Here is a 23,641-nt window from a genome sequence, read left to right as displayed (position 1 = left end):
ATATATATATGTAGTATATGTATACATACACACAGTGGGGAAAAAAAGCATTTAGTCAGTCACCAATTGTGCAAGTTCTCCCACTTAAAAAGATGAGAGAGGCCTGTAATTGACATCATAGGTAGACCTCAACTATCAGAGACAAAATGAGGAAAAAAATTCTGAAAATCACATTGTCTGATTTTTAAAAAATGTATTTGCAAACAATAAGTATTTGGTCACCTACAAACAAGCAAGATTTCTGGCTGTCACAGACCTGTAACTTCTTCTTTAAGAGGCTCCTCTGTCCTCCACTCATTACCTGTATTAATGGAACCTATTTGACCTCGTTATCTGTATAAAAGACACCTGCCCACAACCTCAAATAGTCACACTCCAAATTCCAAAGACCAAAGAGCTGTCGAAGGACACCAGAAACAAGATTGTAGACCTGCATCAGGCTGGGAAGACTGAATCTGCAATAGGCAAGCAGCTTGGTGTGAAGAAATCTCCTGTGGGAGCAATAATCAGAAAATGGAATACCTACAAGACCACTGCTAATCTCCCTCGATCAGGGGCTCCACACAAGATCTCAGCCCGTGGGGTCAAAATGATCACAAGAACAGTGAGCAGAAATCCCAGAACCACACGCGGGGACCTAGTGAATGACCTGCAGAAAGCTGGGACCAACGTTACAAAGGCTACTGTCAGTAACACACTACGCCGCCAGGGACTCAGATCTTGCAGTGCCAGACGTGTCCCCCTGCTTAAGCCAGTACATATCCGGGTGCGTCTGAAGTTTGCTAGAGAGTGTTTGGATGTCCCGGAAGAGTATTGGGAGAATGTCATATGGTCAGATGAAACCAAAGTAGAACTGTTTGGTACAAACACAGCTCGTCGTGTTTGGAGGAGAGTGAATGCTGAGTTGCATCCAAAGTACACCATACCAACTGTGAAGCATGGGGGTGGCAACATCCTGCTTTGGGGCTGTTTCTCTGCAAAGGGACCAGGACGACTGGTCCGTGTACATGAAAGAATGAATGGGGCCATGTATTGTGAGATTTTGAGTGCAAACCTCCTTCCATCAGCAAGGGCACTGAAGATGAAACGTGGCTGGGTCTTTCAGCAAGACAGTGATACCAAGCACACTGCCAGGGCAACAAAGGTGTGGCTTCATAAGAAGCATTTCAAGGTCCTTGAGTGGCCTAGCCAGTCTCCAGATCTCGACCCCATAGAAAACCTTTGGAGGGAGTTGAAAGTCCATGTTGCCCGCCGACAGCCCCAAAACATCACTGCTCTGCATGGAGGAATGGGCCAACATACCAGCAGCGGGTGTACGCCAACCTTGTAAAGACTTACAGAAAACGTTTGACCTCTGTCATTGCCAACAAAGCATATATAACAAAGTATTGAGATGAACTTTTTTTATTGACCAAATACTTATTTTCCACCATTATTTGCAAATAAATTCTTTAAAAATCAGACAATGTGATTTTCTGAATTTCTTTTTCTCATTTTGTCTCTCATAGTTGAGGTCTACCTATGATGTCAATTACAGGCCTCTCTCATCTTTTTAAGTGAGAGAACTTGCACAATTGGTGACTGACTAAATACTTTTTCCCCCACTGTGTGTGTATATATATATATATCATGCCTTTATTTTACAGACAGTTGAGTTTGTTTTAATGTTAGTTGCTGTTATTATTATGATAAAGTATTGCATGTCAGAACAGAATAACTAGTTCAACTAGTAAAACTAATGAATTACAGCAAAAGCCATTTTTCCCAAGTAAATGGCTGTAATTTTACAGATTTTACCATCATTGAGAAAGCATACTTTTACTGACAATTAATAGTAAATAATAGTTAATAGTGTTATTTCAATGTAGTGAGTGAGTGAATGTGTGACACTCTAGGTATATGAGGTGCTTTGCAATGAAAACAATCAACTGGTCTCTATGTTTGGAGTGAATTTTGCTTCTTTAGTCTAGCACTGGAGGCTAATGTAGCTCATACATGTACACTTTGTCAAGCCTAAATCAACACCCAAACAACACTTTCATAGCTCTCTCTTTCTGCACTCTTTTGTTTTCTTTTCATCCACTTGTGCAAATTTACCTTAAAGGAGATTTCTGAGGTCATGGTGAAACCATGTGTTATGATGGGCTCCTCTTCAGCTGTGCGGCCCTTCCAGCAGTCCAGCTCCACACAACGGCAACCGGACAGCAGCACCTGCCTGTACATCTCCACGGAGGAGTTCCCCGCCAGCTGCCCCGCTGGAGAAACCACACAAGTATTCAGATCACAAAATCATACAGCACCATACATCTTTACACAGCCATCTGTCACTAAAGGAAGATCACTTGTGTGAATGCAATTCATTAGTGAGGTTTAATTCATAAATAACAACTGTTTCATAATATGCAGTGGATTTAGCATCAAATGCAAGATACACTACAGAGAGAATGTGTCTACTAAATAATATTCCTCTCTTTGTTGTGAGTGGACCATATCACAGCTGAGAATATGAATCCAACAACATTAAGAGGAAACAAGTATTTAAGTATTATTTTGTTTTGTTATTAAATCTTCCAGTGCATATACTCACTTCAAACTTGCACATATATTTTGACTTTGTACTTAAAATATGAACAAAAAGTAGATATTCAAAGCTTTAAAAGCTGAAAGTGACAGGGATAAAACAGCACACTTTAACAATATTCATACTTTGTTGTAAAGTTTTTGTTGCCAATTACAGCTTTTGGTGAGAATCAATTACCATTTTGCAGCATTGCAAAATTCCTCTTAGCAAATTATTTAATTCCCCAAGGCAGCAAGTGTCCCTTTGACATAGTCAAAATCCTCCATAAATTTTCAGTGGGGTTCAAGACAGGAGATTGGCTAGGTCAAGCAAGCACTGTCACCCTTTGTTTAGAAACAAGTCTTGAATTAATTTGGCCGCTTGTTTTGGGTCAATGTCTTGCTCAAACATCTATCTTCCCCTTGTTCTTGGCTGATGAAAGTAGATTCTCCTCTAATATCTCCCTATACATTACTCCATTCATTTCCTCCATTCGTTTCCTAGCCCTGGTATGTGTACAGAAAAACAGCCCTATATCATGATGCTCCCACCTGCGTGCTTCACTGTTATGTAATAAGCTGAATCTATTGTTGTTCTGAATGACCAGAGCACATTGTTCCAAAATAGTTCCAATTTGTCTAAGTGCTCGTGTGCAAATTTTAGACAGGCACCTCTGTGCTTCTTTTTTATGAGGGGTAGGAATGGAGGTGACTGCAGTGCAGTCCACTGCTTAATGTTCTCTGTGTAACTGTTGTTCTTGCTGCTTTCAGGTCATCCTGTAACTCTCTTTGAGGGATAGATGGCTTCTCTCTTACCTCCTTTTTCATTTTTTGAGAGAAATCTTGCATGGTGCACCTGTTTGCCATTTTCCCATTGCATATTATCGAACCAGCTGACAGGGATTTTTAAGTTCTTTGCTACAGGTCTGTAGCTTTTTCCATTCAAGTTTTGTTTAATAATATTGGCCCTGAGAACTTTGAGAATTTTCTCTTCATTCACCATTATTGCTACATGTGGCATAAGGTCTACCCAACCAACGGTAACATCTTTTATAAAAAAAGCAGGTGAAATAAACATTTTATTTTTGCATCACTAATATATGGAACTTCATTTATTTTCATTTTAACCTTTACCTTTATGTATCTTTTAATAAAGTATCTGAACGCTGTTTTCCATGTCAACTTCACTTTTTAAACATGTGCAGTGATGCTTGTGAATACGTTTGTTTTCATACTTAACTACAAAGTGGATATATACACCAGAAGTATATTAAATAACCCCCTTGTTTCCCCTCACTGTATAGAGGCTTAAGTTGTTGTTAAGGAAATACAATACAATGTTCAAAATGAGTTAAAGGAAAGCATATTATACACACACACCCATACCCACAAAATTCACCACAAAGTTCATGCTCAGAAAGATATCCAAGGATTCTTGGAAACAATGGGTGTGACAGAGCTGACCCCAACTGTAGTAGCATTATTAGCAAAGCAATTACTTCCCTATTAGCATAATAATGCTACAGCACAGTAACCAGCCTCATAGACATTTCAGTGGTCATTTTCCAGATAAAAACCTCTCTGCTTTTCCAGTAAATGCATTTTTGTCTACTTCTGAACCTGACAACTTCCAGAGACATCTATACTGCATTATCTTCTAATTGTTTGTGGGTGCATATACTTTGAATTGATGTCTTTCTCTGAGAACAAGTCCATTAGGATGATCAGTAAATGAGAACAGGCTTGGCATCCGGTTTTGTGAATGCATACTTACTGTAATTAAATTGTACATGACAGCAATTTGTGTACTAATTCCATTTTACATTGGACCATGCCTCATTTTGTGGTTTCAGATGCACTGAAGAAATGGTGTGGTACTTTCAGGGTCATATAACTCCTCAAATACGTTCAAGACATTTTAGATCACCACCTCAGCTTCAGAACATACTGAGCATACTTAGATGAAACAACCCAAGCCTTGGGATCAAATAGTGACACTCCTATTTGAGTTTCACTCTTATTACCGTCTACATCACAAGCCTTTGAGAAATATTTATGTGGTGCACTCATTAGATAAATATTAATGAAGTCAGCATTTGAAAGAGGCTGCAGTAAAGATAATAAATGTTTCATAGGGAACTCCTCTCTCTTAGACTCTTTGACAAATCCTCAATATTTAGTATATATACCTAAGGCAGAAAGATCTGAGAGCATCAATGAGTCCTGTAGAGCATCAATAAAGGAAAGAATATGACTAATCTAATCTGTAAATACACATACTGTATCATGAAGCATGTTCAATTTGAGGGTTCCTGACCAAGTTTCAGTGTCCAAAAGCCCAACAAATATGTTGCAAAAGTAGTCTGGTAGGCTGACCTGTGAGGTAGGTGTTGTGGGAGGAGTTAATAAAGTAGTGAGAAAGAGGGAGTGTCATATCTTCACTCTGGTCCAACTTCTCTGGAGGAATGATGCTGTTCTCCTCTCCACTTAGATACCTCGCAAAACCCTCCACAGAAATCTGGCCTGCAGTGGAAAAGAACATACTTATATGAATATGAAGGGGACAAATCTCTAATTTAAAGTACTGGTTTACAGCTGTGTTGCACAGAGGACTTAAGTGGACAGTGACAAAATGCAAACTGGATTTGAAATTAAACAAAGGCCATGTTAGAGTGCAGAATGTCCTCTTTACTTTAGGGTTTTTACATCTTTTAATGCAAAGTCTCCCCATTTGCTCAGGGAACAAAAGGGACAAATTGCCTAGATAAAACTGTTAAATAGCAATGTTCTCGCAATCATTGACTAAGTCTGTGAAAGCAGTGACCCTAGACATCACTGTGGGACTGTCCACCCCAGTGTAGCCTTTTTGGGTTCCTGCTTGACTTGGCCAGTCGAGAACATTCCATGTCTTGGTTCTAAAAAAGTCCATAGATGCTTTAGTAAAAATAGAGTGATTTGGTTGGATCAGAGCATTTAAGATGCTTCTATACACTTCAGAATTAACCCTGCTGGTGTGGTCATCCGTTACATCATTGATAAAGGCATGAAGGCACACAGCCACACAGATCCATATTGTCATGGTAAGCAAAGAGGAGGTATGTCATGGATCATGAACAATTCTGTTTTTCTCCAGACATTCTCTTTTCACCACTCTATTACAAGAGAATCACACATACACTATCTAAGCTGCTTACCCTTTTGGGTTGCGGGGGCAAGCTGGAGCCTATTCCAGCAATCACTGGGTGGAAGGCTACAAGTGAATCTATATGCTTAATTATGAAACTGTGTTCTGGCTTTCAGTGCTTGGTAGTAATGCGTTTCATTTACTCCATTACATTTACCAAATATCTACTAAACCAGTCTATAAATCAGGAAATTTGCGCTGCAGTTCATGTATTTACTAAATAAGCCTTTAGATGCAAGAAGCCTGGGATTTTAAAGGGTTTGGTAACCTTTTCAATGAACTATGTTTTTTTTAAATAGAGGATACTTTAAACTCTTATTTGAGCAAATTTGTAAAGAAAAATATGCCTTTTTATATTGCATTCATCTACTTTCTTCACATTACATTTAGAAAAAATCAAATACACACATTCTGTGTGTATTTTCCCCAGAGATTCTTCATTCTTCATCCTGACTGGTGATTTTGCCAGTCAAACAGTAAACTAGCAGTTGTGAAAGGAAAGCACTGATTCTACCGCATAACAGATCACAGAAGATCACAATGGCTGAAATGATGGGTGAATTTGCAGTGACAGATCACATGTTACACCTTTAGGCTCAAATTTCAGATACTGCTTTTATACATGCTACCAAAACCAAATTGAAGGGAGACAGCAAGAACTTAGGTCTCCTAAAAGAGACATATTGCATAGTGGTCAGTTAAGTTTTTAAGATTTGGGAATAACCTTTAAATTTCACTTAAGAACTATGGCACGTGGTGGCGTGCATGTGTTTGTCTTTTGAAGTAATTTGCTACTTGAGTGGTCTACTGTGGCTCTCCACAGTGTGTCAGGTTGTGCCAGCCCAACAGTTCATCCTTGCTTCCAATTAAACAGTTAGCCCCTAACATGGCCAGGGCCCGCTGGCAGGCACAAAGTTTTATTACACACTTCTATAACCTATGAACCAGTTTAACCATGTAGTTACTAAATATTAAGCCTTACTATGTAATAAGCCTGGGATTTCAAGGGGTTAATTCTGATAATGTATATTATGATTTTTCTTTATTTTACAGCTTCATGATAGATAATAGATTGACACTTCTGTCATCACTCTGAAAGGATACAGGAACATGGAAATACCAAATCAAGATTTAGCTCAAGATCTTTTTTCGAATAAATAAATGATGCAAAGACACACGTCTGTCCAGGAAATAGCTGAAATGTCAAATGTCCAATTCCTTTTGGTCCCCTAAAATGGGGATTATAAAATACCAAATAAGCATGTATGCACATTGGTGTTAAAGGTAAAAAAAATGGCATTTTATTTCCTTACTGAACTTTACGTTGAGAAAATATAGAAAAGTACAAGAATCTTTTCCACTTTTCACAATTAATAGGCAGCACAAAGACAAAAGAGACCCCTGACACTGCAACCGCTGCTAGAAAGAAGCTAGCTCACACCTTCTACCAATTAGTGTGATGGTCAGTGACGGCCAAAGATTGCTGAACGTTGAGATGTCTGATCTCCTGAAAGGTGAGTGCTGATGAGGAAGACAGTCTCCAGCTCTTCCAGGTAAAGCTCCAGTCTATGGGAGATCCCCTCAGTCCCTCTGGCCACTTTACGCTAATTAATCCCGCCATGCCCTCGGAAGACTTCCACAACCTAATTAACAACGCTTTTTCCTCTGACATCTGAACATGGTCTCCCTAATGAGGGCATGGAGAGTGACTTTCATCTCAGCGAGACCTCACCTTTTCAGGCTTTTGAGGGAACAAAGTGGATGAAGACCACACAGAATGCTGCACTGGGATTGGAGACGAAGACACAGTCTGTGCAATTAACTATAGAATCTGATGTAGAGCACAATTAAGCAGTTGAGTGGAGTCCTAAAGAAGTGAAGAGATCTCCCAGATTCCTGTTTTTTATCACACTCTTATTTCCTGTCACCAAACAATGGGGCTATGACTTTTTGGTGATTTCCAAGAGCTCATCAACTGGTGAAACTCTCCTTAAACCCTTAAATAGCTAGAAATGGCCAAAGTTTATTAACACACTACCATAACCAAAGAACAGCTCACCTAGTTTGCACTGAAGCCCCTGTAGTTACTGAATAATAAGCCTTTAAGGGGTTAAAGTTAGGGCTACAAAATGACATTGTGATTATACTGCTGCACACTGCATATGCAATCTATTACATACGCACTGATGAGCCCTTGGTGCGGCTGGTGAATGACATCATGAACATCTGAGATTTACACGACACCATAAACATGAATAAATTATTTAAATTTGATGAAAAGTGCATACTGTCTTGTTTAGTGGTAAGAAAATAATCACTCTTTTATATTTTTTGTCATTCGCTGGTACTGAAACATATGGAAAAAAGTAAATAAATAAATAAAAAAGTGCAGAGTTGAACCTCTCCGTACAGAATGTAAATTATACATAATTGTAATAACTTTCCTGTCTTTCTGTTAATTTTTTTCATGAAAGTAACCTAGAAGACCCAAAGCCACCTCAAATAGGGATGACTGACAAACTATATAGCAAAATGATAACCCTTGCAAATCTTCTAAGGGTTAATTGACCCTATATTCTTTCTTATTTCTAGATTTATTTTTGTTTTGTTGGAAAATGCAGAGATGTGCATCATGTGTTGTCTCTTCAGTTGTGCTGTATCTCCTGCAGCTCAGGGCGTGCTGCTGGTGCAGATGGGGAATTCAGAACGATCTTTGCCTCGTTTCTCTGAATCACGCACAAGCCCTTTACAGAAGTGTCAGAGTGAGGGGAAAAGAGCAAAGTCTGCAGCATCTGCAGGAGGAGCAGGAGGAGGAACTGTCAAACAGATGGTAGCAGCAGTGCCTCCTCAAGCACATTGCTGCAAACAGATACAACACTCGCAGCTTTTAACTGTTCATCAGATGATGAGCAATGTGCCACTGCCCAGGATGGCTCCTCTTAATCAAAAACATTTTTCTGAATGATTTAACTCTAAAGAGTTTGCCTCGGTTCTGATTTGTGTAACATAAGCCTCAGGTTTTAGTGTCTGCTACCAATGACGTTATACAGACACAAAACATAAATCAAAGGAGCTTCTCTGTCAGCACCATTCAATTAGTTATAATTGTGAGGAAAAAAAAAACAACATACAGCTACTTCACAGATTCAGCTCTGCTGATCTGTAACAGAACAGACTGTGCATGTGTGTGTGTGTGTGTGTGTGTGAGTGTGCGCGCATATGTTGGTGTCTGTGTTGTGAGCAGAAGGCAGAGTTGGCAGCGTAACAGACAGTGATTCAGGACTGAATCGGTCTGTGCAGCAGCTGTTTTAACAAAAACCGTCCCAGTGGAGACACTACACTGTGCAGCAGACCAGAGATGGCATGCGAGTGCATACCTGTTATCGTACAAAATGATGTTTTTTTTTTCTTCAAAGCAATTCTTTTTTGGTTACTATGTAAAATTTATGTTTAGGACTAGACAAAGTTATTATCCCATTTCCAAAAAAGTTGGGATGCTGGGAAAAATGTAAATAAAATAAATAACAAAATGCATGATCATTTAGCCCTATATTTCATTAAAAATTGTACAAAGACAATATACTAAATGTTGAAAATGAGAAATTCTATTGCTTTTTGAAAAAAAAATTAATTAATTTTAAATTTGATGCCAACAACATGTTCCAAAGAAGTTGGGACAGGGGCAACAAAAAGCTGTTAAAATTGTGTAATGCTTAAAAAAAAAAAAAAAAAAAACCTGGTGGTTGATTGACAATCAGTCATTAACATGACTGGGTCTAAAAAAAAGCATCCCAGATAGGTCGAGTCTTTCAGCAGTAAAGATGGCGAGTTTCACCACTCTGTGATTGTGTGTGTGTTTTTGCACGTTAAACTGACAGAGCATGTCCTGGCACTAACAGGCGTGCATATTAATGCGACAGCTGTGTGGGGACTGTAAATTTGTAGACATGACTTTTAAGAGAGACTCTAAGCCCCCTGTGCATGCATGTGTGCAAGTGCACGTTACTGTAAGAGCCCATCTCTATTGTTAACATTCCATTCCAGCTTCCCACTGGGCCACCAAACTCACTGCACTCTTATAGCACAACTGTTACTATGGCAACGACCCTGCCAAGTTCAGAGCCCTACAGAGAGCACAAGGGTAGCGCTTGATTTCGCCTTGCTTGAACACAGCTGCACTCCTTCACTCATGAAAAAGAAGTGTTGTTTATGGGCCACCATGGTTTGATTGGCAGGCGGATTCACTCACCTCGTTGGTAGAGCATGGTGTCAGGCTCGTACTTCTCCACCAGTGCCTGCACCTGCTCAGGCTTCAGGGGCGGGTACAGAATCTCGTTCAGGCGTGGGTCTCGCTGCTTATTGTTGATGAAGTCTGTCATCTGCTCTACTGTGAGGTACGGTCTGCTCTTAGCACCACTGGAGCAAGAGCAAGAGTAAGAGTGAGAGAGAAATACACAGATAGAGAGAGAGGTAAGTTAATGTCACAAACTTGTTGTTAACAAAGCAAGTTCTCAGTTACATTTTTTTACATGCTACATTTTTAAATGTTTTAAAGTGACATTTCAACAAAAGAAAATCATATTTGCACAGTTTTACCCCAAATGCAGTTGGTCAGCCAAGATTTATTTGATGTCCTAAGTTTGCTTCTTTAGTTTAACACTGGAGCTATGAGGTTAAAAAGCCCATATAATGGAAAACTGCATTTTCCTGCCTTGTTTTAAATAAGAGTACATGAACATTTTCTAAGCTGAAAATTGAATTCACTGTCTCTGTGAGGTCACAAAAAACAATGCATTCACATATATCCACCTATCCAGTCTAGGCCAGTTTAGCCTAAACAGTTTGAAAGATGGTCAGTTTTGACTGTTTTAGGTACATACAACAACACTCACATTATAAGTGGGAAAAATTAAATGCAAGAAAGATAAATGGGCCCTTTAATATACTGGAAGCTCATAGCCAGCCATTTGCATCATGCAAACTAAATGATCAGACCTGTCTCTGTGTTGAAACTGTTAAAGGGGTATTCCAGCCTAAAACTAACATTTCATTTTAACTGTCATGTTATGTAATGTTCTGCAATGCAGCATTGTATCTCTCTGCCTCATCAGTTTGACAGGCTTCAAAATGTTATACTTTTTTTTTCACTATCTGTTTTCTCTCACTAGAATACCCAGTATGCATTATTGAAATATGACATGGAACATTTGAGAACCTTGTGCTTATGCAATTGCTGACGCTGTATGACACACTGTTATCTCTAAAAATTGAAGAAACAAAACATAGTGAAACAAAAATAAAAGCACACATACTGAAGCCTGAATTTTACATTTCTCCTATGTGGCCCTGTAATGACATAGCAAAAGTAAAGAAGAAAACTGCAGACACCAAACAAGTCTTGGCTGCCTCACTGTATGGTGAAACGGAAGGTTGTGCAAGTTAGATTGTTTGCTTAACTAGTCCTTGAACTTCTTAAAACAACTACTGCAACTTTCCACTGTCTTCACTGTAGCTAACACAATGACTACATACTCGCAGTCATACGAATTCAAACACATACTTCTAGTAAGCAAGACATCAAGTGGACAGAAAGACCAAATAGGTGAACAGAAAAGGTTTATGGGATCACTTTGTACTGAAAAGGAGCTGATTAAAGACTAAATGACTTTCAATTTGTGAGTCAACATCTAAATGATGGGTTTTAATGCACAGGGACTTGTTAAGGATACATGAAGCACAATTAGAGCAGCTTAATATGCCTGGCCTCTCCAATTCGTCATACACTCTACCCAATGACTCAGTCTCTTATCACGCCTTACGTCCAGCACTCTATTTGATTTATGAGTTTAATTTGCAAGAATGCAGTGTCCAGAATTACAGAAGTGGCTGTGTTTCCATTGCCATGTTTCTTTCTGGGACTATCTAGCTTCCCAGCAGACCAGCTTTACGTTCCTGAGGTGAGGTAACACAGCAATTTCCATCATAAAACTGGACTCAGCATGAAGCATGAAGCGGCTTACATTTCTGAGAAGATGGTATCGATGTCCTTCCGGGGACAGATGTTATTGAGGAACACTCTGTATATTTCGGGAGTGAACTGTTGCTGGGGGATTAAGTCATTCTGCAGGGGGCAATAAGAAAATAAACAGGTTAGAACTATCAAAAAAAGTTTGGTAATGTTAGTTGGTAATTTAGTTATGTCAGCTTTTATAAATGAGTGACTGTGATTGAACATTAGGGTGTAGAGTATTTCTCAATCACCTGCACAGATTCATTTACACTTAACAGCTATTTCTAAAGTGGTGTGAGTGCTCAGCCGAATGGGCCACATATTCAAAAAGGAAAAAAGCAGAAACGTCATACCAAAAGAAAGAGAATAACTCGCCACGGCCAATTACACGGCCCAGTGATCATTAAAGATGAGGGCTCTACCGAGCGAAAGAATGTCAGTGAATAAGTTCTTCAATGAGGGGAGTATTCTTGGACAGCATCACAGGAGATGAGAAAAAGGAGAATGGAGTGGTCAGAGAGAGGACTGGACGACCTGACAACCTGCACCCTTCAACAGCTTGGACAGAGAGAAACCATCTTTTACATTTTGTCATGTTTGGGTTATTGTTTGACATCAAAACAAAGAAATAAATCAAAGTGTAGTTTACATATAAAATGTAAATCCAATATGAATGTTCTCATTTACCTAAATACATTATTAATCATGCAATTATGTGATTGAACTCAATAAATTAGACACACAGCTCCATTACTCACTGCGAATAAAGTTCTTGCCTTACAATAAGCACCACTGTGTTGCCCTCCTCATCCATCTGTCAGCAGCAATTGATACAGCAAATCATTCAGTGCTAGCTGCCAGAGGACACGCTCTACAGATTAGAACTTTCACTTGTTTATCTTCTTTTATTTTTGTTTAATAATTCAAAACAATATACACTAATTAGTCACTTTACTAGGAACACCTGTAGACCTACACCGTCATACAATTATCCAACCTTCATGTTTACATCAAAAATCAGAATGCAAGAAAGGTGCTGTGACTGTGGTTTGGTTGTTGATGCCAGACCAAGTGGTCTGAATATTTCAAAAACTGCCGATGTCCCAGGATTTAAAGTCAGTTACTTTGCAATAATTTTAGATATTCTAAATTTATATATTATAGACATATATGTCTGTCTGTCCTCCCTGCGATGAACTGGTGACCTGTCCAGGGTGTATCCTGCCTTCCACCCAAAGACTCCTGGGATAGGCTCCAGCTTCCCCTGCGGCCCAGAAGTATAAGCAGCTTAGAAGATGGACGTGTGTGTGTGTGTGTGTGTGTGCGTGTGTGTGTGTGTGTGTGAGAATTTGGAGGATGAAAAAGACATCATTTAAAAAAAAAAAAAGAGCTTGATGTCCAGTCCACACATGGAAACTGTGCTGCAAAAACAGCTGATTTCAAATTACCTGTTTCTGTGATTTTACAAGAACCAGCTTTACATTTATCTGGCCCCTCAACCCCAGCTGTTTCTGCTGAAGTTATGGAAAGAATGTTTATGAAGGTGTGCTTCAGCACAATACAGAAAATCAGAACATAAATCAGTTATAAAGGCAGAGTATAAAGGCACACTACCAAAAAAAACCCTGTTTAATTCTAAGGGCTAAAGAGGGTTTGAAAAATAACTATGTAAAATTCATTATGGCCATTTTTAGTATATAAAACTCACACACATTATAAAACATTACAAAATGTTATATTCATCAGAGCAAAGAATAAAACACAAGAAAAAGTAAGTTATAACAGAAAGTACAAGGCAGGAGAGGAGAGGAAGGAATGACCCAATAGAGAAATATTTTGAGGTAACACACATCTTAACAAATGTTAAGGGAACACATTTTGAGGAACAGGGCTCACACTCCCTAGTTTCACGGGAACATTGAGCTATTGACACAGTGATGACACAGAGGTTTGGGCTTTGATCAGAGTAAAAAGAGACATGTGCACTTACAGACACAGACAGACGGCCAGCTCTGCAGGAACCAGTGAGTCAGTGTTAAAGGCTGAGTTGAGGGATTAGCACCACCGACATTTATCTCTAATTAATTACACATCGCAACAACAACAACAAATCCCAGCCGGCCTCTAACACGACGATACTGCTAATTATGTAATTACAGACAGACTGCCTCTCTTTTGTGAATGAGTGTGTGTGTGTGTGTGTGTGTTGCTTCAGCTCCTTCCCATGAGTCTAACACTGTCAGTGCAATCCTATCTCTTAATAGTAATGCTGTCATCTCTAATTATATCAGTAATCAAGTAATCTACATTACTCACTGAATTGTCAGAATACAATCAGTTTTTTGAAAAAAGAATAGAAAATGGAATTCACGCATTTTTGACAAAACACTAAATTTTATCATGTCAACATTGGTCTGATTTGTCTAAAGTGATGAAATTTTAGTTATATAATGGATACATTAAAGATTAAGAGACCCATATTAGTCCCACAACAGGGAAATTTCACCTATCCACAAAGTGAAGCACCACATACACACTAGTGAGCACACACACTAGGGGGCTGTGAGCACACTTGCCCGGAGTGGTGGGCAGTCCTATCCACAGTGCCTGAGGAGCAGTTGAGAGTTAGGTGCCTTACTCAAGGACACCTCAGTCACATCCTGTCAGCTCTGGGGATTGAACCAGCGACCTTCCGGTTAACAGGGCCAGTTCCCTAACCTCCAGCCCATGACTGCCCCCAGTCAATCTAGCTAATACTACCCATCTAAAAATGCTTCTTACCTTAAGAGAGACCAGTTTAATCATATGAAATATTGTCATCTCGATTTTTCATTCCATTTATCTATGTAATCTGAACACAGCTGCTGCCCTGTACATTGTGTGAAAGTGCCATGATGATTGGACAAATAGAAACGGTCCAAAAGTGCTCAGAGTAAAATCTTTTCAATAAATATATATTTATTTATAGAACACTTCTCATACCAGTGGCAGCTCAGAGTGCTTTACAGACAGGTGATAAAGCTTGACAGCAACAGAAGAAATTATTAGTAATAAATTAAAATCATAGAAGATGATAACAAATCAAATTAAAAAGTTAATGAGATAATAGATGAAGGTGTAGGATTTCAAGTACACACTAAAGAGATACATTCTCAAATGTTTCTTAAAAGTGAGCACTGAATTGGACTGTTTAAAAAAAGTTGGATTTGAGTCCCACAGTTTGGTTTCTCCACATTTTCTGTATTTCACAGAAGGTGTTTACAGAAGTCTTCAGATCCAAGATCACGTGCTAGAACATTAACAGATAGACATTCTGTGATGCAAACAGGTGGCTTAAGGTCATTTAGAGCCTTAAAAACTAGCAGCAGAATCTATCCTGAAAGATACTGGTAGCAAATGTTTTTCTGTCAAAATGCGAGTGAGATGAGCTCTCTGTTTTGTCTTTGTTAGGATTTGTGCTGCTGTATTTTGTTGTTAGAATCTTAGTACCAAGGATTTTTTTTTCATTCCACTTTTTCTTGATGTAATTGTAGAAAATGTTGACTTTCATTGAAAAATAGCTGACACATAGCTAATCAGAAGGAGTAGTTGTGTTAAATGACATTTTTATTGATTTCTTTTTAAATACTATGTTTCCAAAAAAGTTGGAACACTGGGCAAAATGTACATAAAAACAGAATGCAATGATGTGAAAATCACTTAAACCCCATATTTAATTTAAAATGGTACAAATACACAATATCAAATGTTTTTTTGCCAAATATGTGCCCATTTTGAATTTGATGCCAGCAACACATTCCAAAAAAATGAGACAGGGTCATGTTTGCCACTGTGTTTCATCACCTCTTCTTTTAACAGCACTCTGTAAGCGTTTGGGAAATGAGGATACACTGCTGTAGTTTTGAAAGTGAAATGTCCTCCCATTTTTGCATAATATAGGATTACAGCTACTTAACAGGTTGGATTTGTACCGCTGGTCTCCTTTGTCACATTTTTCACTTCATAATGTGCCAAATGCTTTCAGGTCTGAACTGCAGGCAGGTCATTTTAGCACCCAGACTCTTACTACGGAGCCATGCTGCTGTAATATGTGCTGAATGTGATTTAATATTGTCCTTTTGTAATAATCAAGGCCTTCCCTGAAAAAGACGTCCTCTGGATGGCAGCATATGTTGCTCCAAAATCTGTAAATATCATTCAGCATTAATGGTGCCTTCACAGATGTGCAAGTCACCCAAGCCATGTGTACTAATTCCCTTGTTCTGGATTCTTTGAACATTTTAATGATATTATGTACTATAGATCTGCGATGGACTGGCGACCTGTCCAGGGTGTATCCTGCCTTCCGCACGAAGACTGCTGGGATAGGCTCCAGCATCCCCCCGCGACCCTGACGGAGAAGCGGCTTAGAAAATGGATGGATGGATGGATGTACTATAGATGATAGACTTGACAGAAGTGTATTTTTAATCGTTGCCCACAGTCTTCCACACAGTGGGGAACCCCTGCACATCTTTACATCTGAAAGATTTCATTATACCCAATGTTTTTACTGACCTGTTGCGAATTGAACACCAGGTTTTATTTTTTTGGCATTACATAACTTTACCAGCCTTTTGTTGCCCCCGTCCCAACTTTTTTGGAATGTGTTGTTTGTATAAAATTCAAAATGGGCATATATTTTTCAAAAAACAACTGTACCATCAACGAAATATACAGTGGTGCAAAAAAGTATTTAGTCAGCCACTGATTGTGCAGGTTCTCCTACTTAGAAAGATGAGAGAGGTCTGTAATTTTCATCATAGGTCCACTTCAACTATGAGAGACAATATGAGAAAAAAAAATCCAGGAAATCACATTGTAGGATTTTTAAATAATTTATTTGTAAATTATGGTGGAAAATAAGTATTTGGTCGATAACAAGTTCAACTCAATACTCTGTAACATAACCTTTGTTGGCAATGACTGAGGTCAAACGTTTCCTGCAAGTCTTCACCAGGTTTGCACACACTGTAGCTCGTATTTTGGCCCATTCCTCCATGCAGATCTCCTCTAGAGCAGTGATGTTTTGGGGCTGTCGGCAGGCAACATGGACTTTCAACTCCCTCCACAAATTTTCTATGGGGTTGAGGTCTGGAGACTGGCTAGGCTACTCCAGGACCTTGAAATGCTTGTTACGGAGCCACTCCTTCGTTGCCCGAGCGGTGTGTTTGGGATCATTGTCATGCTGGAAGACCCAGCCACGTTCCATCTTCAATGCTCTCACTGATGGAAGGAGGTTTTGACTTAAAATCTCATGATACATGGCCCCGTTCATTCTTCCCTTAAAACGGATCAGTCGTCCTGTCCCCTTTGCAGAAAAACAGCTCCAAAGCATGATGTTTCCACCCCCATGCTTCACAGCAGGTATGGTGGTCTTAGGATGAAACTCAGCATTCTTTTTCCTCCAAACACGACGAGTTGAGATTTTACCAAAAAGTTCTATTTTGGTTTCATCTGACCACATGATATTCTCCCAATCCACTTCTGGATCATCCATATGCTCTCTGGCAAACTTCAGACGGGCCTGGACATGTACTGGCTTAAGCAGGGGGACACGCCTGGCACTGCCAGGATTTGAGTCCCTCTCGGCATAGTGTGTTACTGAGGGTAGCCTTTGTTACTTTGGTCCCAGCTCTCTGCAGGTCATTCATTAGGTCCCTCTGTGTAGTTCTGGGATTTTTGTTCACCGTTCTCATGATCATTTTGACCCCACGGGATGAGATCTTGCGTGGGGCCCCAGATCGAGGGGAGATTATCAATGGTCTTGTATGTCTTCCATTTTCTTACAATTGCTCCCACAGTTGATTTATTCACACCAACCTGCTTGCCTATTGTAGATTCACTCTTCCCAGCCTGGTGCAGGTCTACAATTTTCTTCCTGGTGTCTTTCGACAGCTCTTTGGTCTTGGACATGGTCAAGTTTGGAGTCTGACAGTTTGAGGCTGTGGACAGGTGTCTTTTATAAGATAACGAAATCAAACAGGTGCCATTAATACAGGTAACGAGTGGAGGACAGGAGAGCTTCTTAAAGAAGAAGGAACAGGTCTGTGAGAGCCAGAAAACTTGCTTGTTTGTGGGTGAAATAAATAATAATTATTTTCCACCATAATTTACAAATAAATTCTTTACAAATCCTACAATGTGATTTCCTGGATTTTTTTTTCTTATTTTGTCTCTCATAGTTGAAGTGTACCTATGATGGAAATTACAGACCTCTCTCATCTTTCTAAGTAGGAGAACTTGCACAATCAGTAGCTGACTAAATACTTTTTTGCCCCACTGTATATGCCCTGTCTTGTGATTTTAGCCTGATTCTCAGTGGTCAAGGTCCAGGGACATTTAAACATTTGGTTGTTTTTATACCCCCGTTCCCATAATTTTTAGTGACAGGAGGTATTTTTATCCATTAGGAATGATCTACCATTCTCTAATTTTAAGGCAAATCACATTTTTCTAAACTGTTTCATAAGGAACCTATCAGCAGAGTTCATCTTTGTCAGGGTCCAGAATTCAATTATGAAAAAAAACAATCTAAAATGTTACTTTGAGCACATAGTTCTATCTTCAATGTGCTTCAATTAAATATCTAATTAAATGCAAACTACACTAATCTCTTGCTTTCAGAACAGAAGCTGAACTTTGTAACTACACAATTACGGAACCTCCATGGCAGTAAACACAGTAAAATAACAATTGGTGACAGATATGAACCAGAGCTTACTCTTCCAGATGGAAGGCCACAGATCTCCAGAGCGTTCTCAACCCGCTTCCTGTCTGCTGAAAACACCCGGAAGATACTAGAGCAGAGCAAAAAGACAAGAAGTGTTAGGAAACAACAACAGATAGTTCCTCAAATGCACATATATTAGACTTCAACAAAAAGCTGCACTGATTTTATATGATTTAAATGTGTCCATTTCCACATGAATGAAATTTATCAACACAGTTTTGTTTTTCAGTTTACTTACTTTTGGCCATAACTGTGTTAATGTAAATTTAAAATGAACACATTTGACCCAAGTAAATTTAATGCATCACATTTGGATCTAATAAATATAGTTGAATGCAGCAGTTAATTATATAGAAAAAAAAAAAACACATTTACATACATGTGCACTATATGTCCAAAGGTCTCCAGACACTCTCTTACTAGAAAATGTAGTTATTTTAAGGTGCATTAATTGCTGACACAGACATTCCATTGTGCATAGCTTGCATAATCTCCAAAGAAAAGAAGAATGGGATGCTTATGATCCACTTTTGCCCTTGCGGTTGACTGCAATCAAATCCTCAAAGCAGTGTAATATCTAGCGTAAAGCTTCCTAAAAGAGTAAAAGCAGTTACTGCAGCAGTTTTTTTTACTAATAGCTTTGATTTCAGTAGAAACTTTGGATGAGCAGGTGTCTACAAACTTTTGGACATACAGTGCATCTAGACATAATGAGCTGTCTATGAAATGACTCTGAAATGATTTGATCCATCGTAGTACCCATGAAGATTGTTCTTTCATTTGCTTGTTTTGTTCAGCACTGGAGCTTCGAGGCTTACATCGCTAACAAGCGCGAGAAGTCAAGAGTCTTCCAAATCTTTTCTGTAAATACATCTCCACAACTTCTCTCAATTCACTCACACTTCATCTAGGTCTTCTTTAAGTTTACACAGACTTGTGGTTTAGGACACAATATAATTCACTTTGAACTGCATTGTCAGAAAATACAAACTGTACAGGTACATTTATCAGTATACCTTATCTTACACAGTGTACCTTATCTTACAATTTTTCCTATTGAACAGAACAATAAAGTTAAAAGGGTGTACAGAGTCAATACAATCTAAAAATATATAATTGCAAGGGAATATAATTGATACAATTATTTTCCTTAACTAAAGGTGCTGAAGATGCACCCTTAAAAGGTACCACCCCAGTGACAAAGAGGGGTACCAGAACAACGGTTAAGTACATTTTTTACCTTACTTTTTACCTGTATAAAAATTAATTCTGTTTTAAGACATTAGGTTATGAAAATATACAAACGCATACTTTTCACCTGGAAAAAACTTATTTAAGGTACACAGCTGGACCTTAAAACCACTGTTGCACCTCTCAGGGTATTTATATTGTTTGTACTTTAATGAGAAATGTACTTGCATGGAATGTTTATTTCTAACAGTGCAGTTCAAAGTAAGTCATCATGTGTGCTAAATCACATCAACAAGTCTGTGCAATCTTAACGAAAGTGGTTTAACTATACTGAGAGAAGTTTTGGGGATATATTTACAAAAACGATCTAGGTGACTTCTAATGTTTGTTAGCAATGTTAGCCTAATGTAGAGCTATGTGAGCTAAATGTGCTACTTGGCCAAATAATTATCTTAACAATGATTAGTTACAGATGAATTAGCTGCAGATACATTATATGAAACAGTGTTATTCACGATTATGATTGAGCCGTTGGTGTGCTACTCACTTTTTCACAGGAATACATCCCTCAGGTGTGAGCTGCAGTAGCAGTCTGGTATATCTGTGAAGGAATGAATATGAAATCATCCTTTCAGAATCCATTACTTTTTTTTTTTGGTATGAATGTATTCCACCCCTTCCTTGGGACAAAAGCACACACTGTAGATGCATTCATTAGTTCACCATTATAAATATCATTGATGTTTCACACATTCATATGCATGAAAATGGCTCAGCATCATTTGCCTGAAATCAATAAGCCTTCTGTCAAAATTTGTTTGTGTGTGTGGCAGTGCATAGCTGTCCCAATGCATTTCTAATTATAGCGTCTGTGTGTGAGCATCTTTGGGTGTGTGGGGTGTGTGTTTGCACGCATTTACATTTCATGCATTGCTCCACAATCCTAGGATGCTTTGCATTGGCAGTGAAGCATGGGGAGGTAGATATGCCACCATGCTAAAAATAAGTCTGTGTGCAACTTTGGTCATCATTATGCACTCAGTGATAAGTGGCTTTTTGCAAATAATTAATGTCAATTATGCAGTTGCCCCCGTAGGTGCTACGTCATCTAAGGGCAAAGTCATCGGTAATAGTTAACCTTTGGGGGCAACGAATAGCACTGACTTTACCTCCCACGTCCACTGATGGCCACCCACTGAGTCACCAAACAAATCTGGTATGCGGCACAAGGACATCAAAACTGCTGCTGTCGCTATGCAGCTGCTGCCCAGACCAGAGTAAATGCCCAGCCACCACGCACCCCCATCTAATAGCATGGAAACTGCTAAATGGATGATTACATGCTTCTGCTGCGGCTCTGTGTTTTTTTCTTTGATTAGAGTTGAGCAAAGGACAGTGGGAGTGACTTGGACAAAGTCAAGCAAAAGTTGCTTAGAGACAAAGGGATATGCCGCAATAAACCTTAATCAACATCAGTGTCAATCTACACCTATGACTGGACAAAACTCTAAGAAGCCCAAACGTGATGTTTTCTTGGCTCTGTGTGTGCCAATACTTTGGATCCCCAGTGACACAATGGGGTGCTAAAGTGCAGCTGTCACCTAAAGACATTTCCAACCACAGAAGGTCATTAAAAGTACATTTAAATTTGCATATATTCACCTAGGGGTGGATGATATGGCAAGAAAATTATGCAACATTTTTTTTTTTTTGCTGAGAAAGTAATGAATAAAATTGCCCACTTTTTGCTGGTAACTGTTTTCAGAAGGTTCAGGCTGGTCTTTGATTGTCTGTGTGGTTTACAAGCTGAACACCCAGTTGGACAAGTGAAAACATATCTTACATAGTCCAACCAGACCGTTACATTTTTTTAGATTGTCTCATGACAGTGGAGCACACTTTATGAGGCTACATCACCATGGCAACTTATATTACACACACAAAACTTAGATTATGGTCAGGATTTCAGATCTTAGACAAATAAGTTTGAGCTTCTGACCAATCGAGGCCAGCAGGAGGTGAACACCCCAGTCATTTCTGAATCTTCTTTATGGCATTTGTGGCATCAATCATGTGAAAAATGCTGCCTTGAAGCAGAAGAAAAATCACGCAACATAGATATCTAAAATATACAGCAAATGTTACTATTATAACCACTAAGACAAAAGGGGTGGTAGAAACAGGGTTGTTTATTAATATGAATGCTTTACTAATTTACATAGTATGGTTTCTTTTTTGTTCTCTGAGAAACAAGCCACTCCACTCCTCATGCTTTATGGAATGGGCTGTTTCTCATAAACATCATACTTTCATGTACATGTGCTCTGGCATTAACACTAGCTTGAGTTTCTAAACTTGGAATAACAGAGAAAGTTGTAGACTGACGTCTCAAAATGAACCTGAAGCTGCATTTGTTAGCTTCTGTGAAGCTGAAACTTTATTTAATTTTTTCAGGGTTAAAAAACCGTAACATGTAAATAATAAAAAGAAATTTAATATTAGCTACTTGTTAGTAAGCAGTTTTAATTTGACAAGTACTAATGTATACTGTGACATACTTTCTCACAATGATGACAGCATTGATCCATATTGCCCACACCTATATTCACTCCATTTACTGTGCCAAAGGCATTTACATGAAAAATTGAAGCGTTCAGTAAGCATCCACACACTGTACAGCATTCACATGCAATGAAATCCCACATTTTGTGCTGTGTATCAATTCTCAGACACTGGGTATTTTCCAGTCTAACTTTCTGTTCTGTAGTTGTCTCTTCTTCCTGTTTATTTTGAGGGCTTTTAGCCTCTGGGTTCATCACCAGAATTTGGTCAGGTGTTTGACTTGCCATCTGAGTTTCTTCCATTTTTGGGCCAGAAAAGCTCATTCACTGGACAGTATGTTTTATGTCACTGACCAGCTGCATGATAAAGGACCAAAGACCAAAAGAAAGTGTGCAGTTGAATTATTATTTAACCCCTTAAAATCTCAGGCTTTTTACATACTAAGGCTTATTATTCAGTGACTACAGGGACCTCAATGCAAACTGGCTGAGCTATTCTCCATTTATAGAAGTATGTAATGAAACTTTCAGCACACGCTGTATATGTAAGGGGTTAACATAGGTGAGGTAATTGACATAGCATCCAAAACCATTACTCTGTGCACATAATTCACAGATGAGGTATGTTTTGGATCATGTTTGCATCATTGTACACAGCACACTGCACAACAACATTCATAAAACTTCTTAGAACTAGACTAGATCCTTCAGTTACTTTAAAACAAACTGCAACCTGTACTGTTCTTGGAATCTACCAGTAGATTTACTCTTGTGGCTCTAAGGTTAGTTTTGTGCATATGTTGGTCTTCGACAGCCTGGCTAGATATCCTGCATTGCTCAGCTGAGTCACATTTTTTCATGAAATATTCAGGAATTTCCTCAGTGGGCTCTAGAATGCAAAAATCTTTCTGGCTTCCATCTGAAGATGGGTTGCAGCAGAGTGCAGTTAATTTGAAACATGCACAGCTCAATTAAATAGCGCTATTAAAATGTACAGGGCATTTGTTATTGCTTTGGTGAAGAATGACTTCTTTCTTTTTCATGTTAAAATTAAATGTTGTAGATGTTTTGTTTTTTCAGTTTTTTGTTATCATTTCTTCTTTGGACCGTATGATTCCAAAAGCAAAAGCAATAAGCTGCTCATTTTGTGCATGCACTGAAGCTTGAAGCTGCAAATGAGCACAAAAAGTCACTTCTGTCTAATAAAAGGCAAGCAAAGTAATTTATGCAGCAAAACGATTTAAAAAGACACATCTGTGGCCCTGAAAAAACAGCTACATAAACCTATGACGTCCTGAGGTGTCATCCGAAATAGATGAAACACAACTGAAAGCTCAAACTTAGCACTTTAGCTCCCACGGCTC

General features: G+C 38.8%; 1 protein-coding gene across 3 annotated transcripts in view; it reads right to left on the bottom strand.

Annotated features, from left to right (window-relative positions):
- Positions 1–23,641, bottom strand: part of LOC108411811 (1-phosphatidylinositol 4,5-bisphosphate phosphodiesterase beta-1) — a 150,958-nt gene that overhangs the window by 45,367 nt on the left and 81,950 nt on the right. For all 3 annotated transcript variants that reach the window (XR_005130197.1, XM_017683563.2, XM_017683573.2), the window contains exons 6-11: positions 20,264–20,317; positions 18,517–18,592; positions 11,764–11,864; positions 9,993–10,159; positions 4,936–5,082; positions 2,098–2,255 (exon numbers count right to left, since the gene is read on the bottom strand). Coding sequence is in view for 2 of the 3 variants with exons in the window: in XM_017683563.2 (XP_017539052.1) it covers positions 2,098–2,255; positions 4,936–5,082; positions 9,993–10,159; positions 11,764–11,864; positions 18,517–18,592; positions 20,264–20,317 (703 nt within the window). In the remaining variant the exon portion in view is untranslated. The remainder of the gene's footprint in view (positions 1–2,097; positions 2,256–4,935; positions 5,083–9,992; positions 10,160–11,763; positions 11,865–18,516; positions 18,593–20,263; positions 20,318–23,641) is intronic.

The sequence above is a fragment of the Pygocentrus nattereri genome, chromosome 4, assembly GCF_015220715.1.
Source record: "Pygocentrus nattereri isolate fPygNat1 chromosome 4, fPygNat1.pri, whole genome shotgun sequence".
NCBI classification, from domain to species: Eukaryota; Metazoa; Chordata; class Actinopteri; order Characiformes; family Serrasalmidae; genus Pygocentrus; species Pygocentrus nattereri.
The sequence above is the reverse complement of the archived record's forward strand: the minus strand, read 5'-3'. Positions and strand labels throughout refer to the sequence as shown.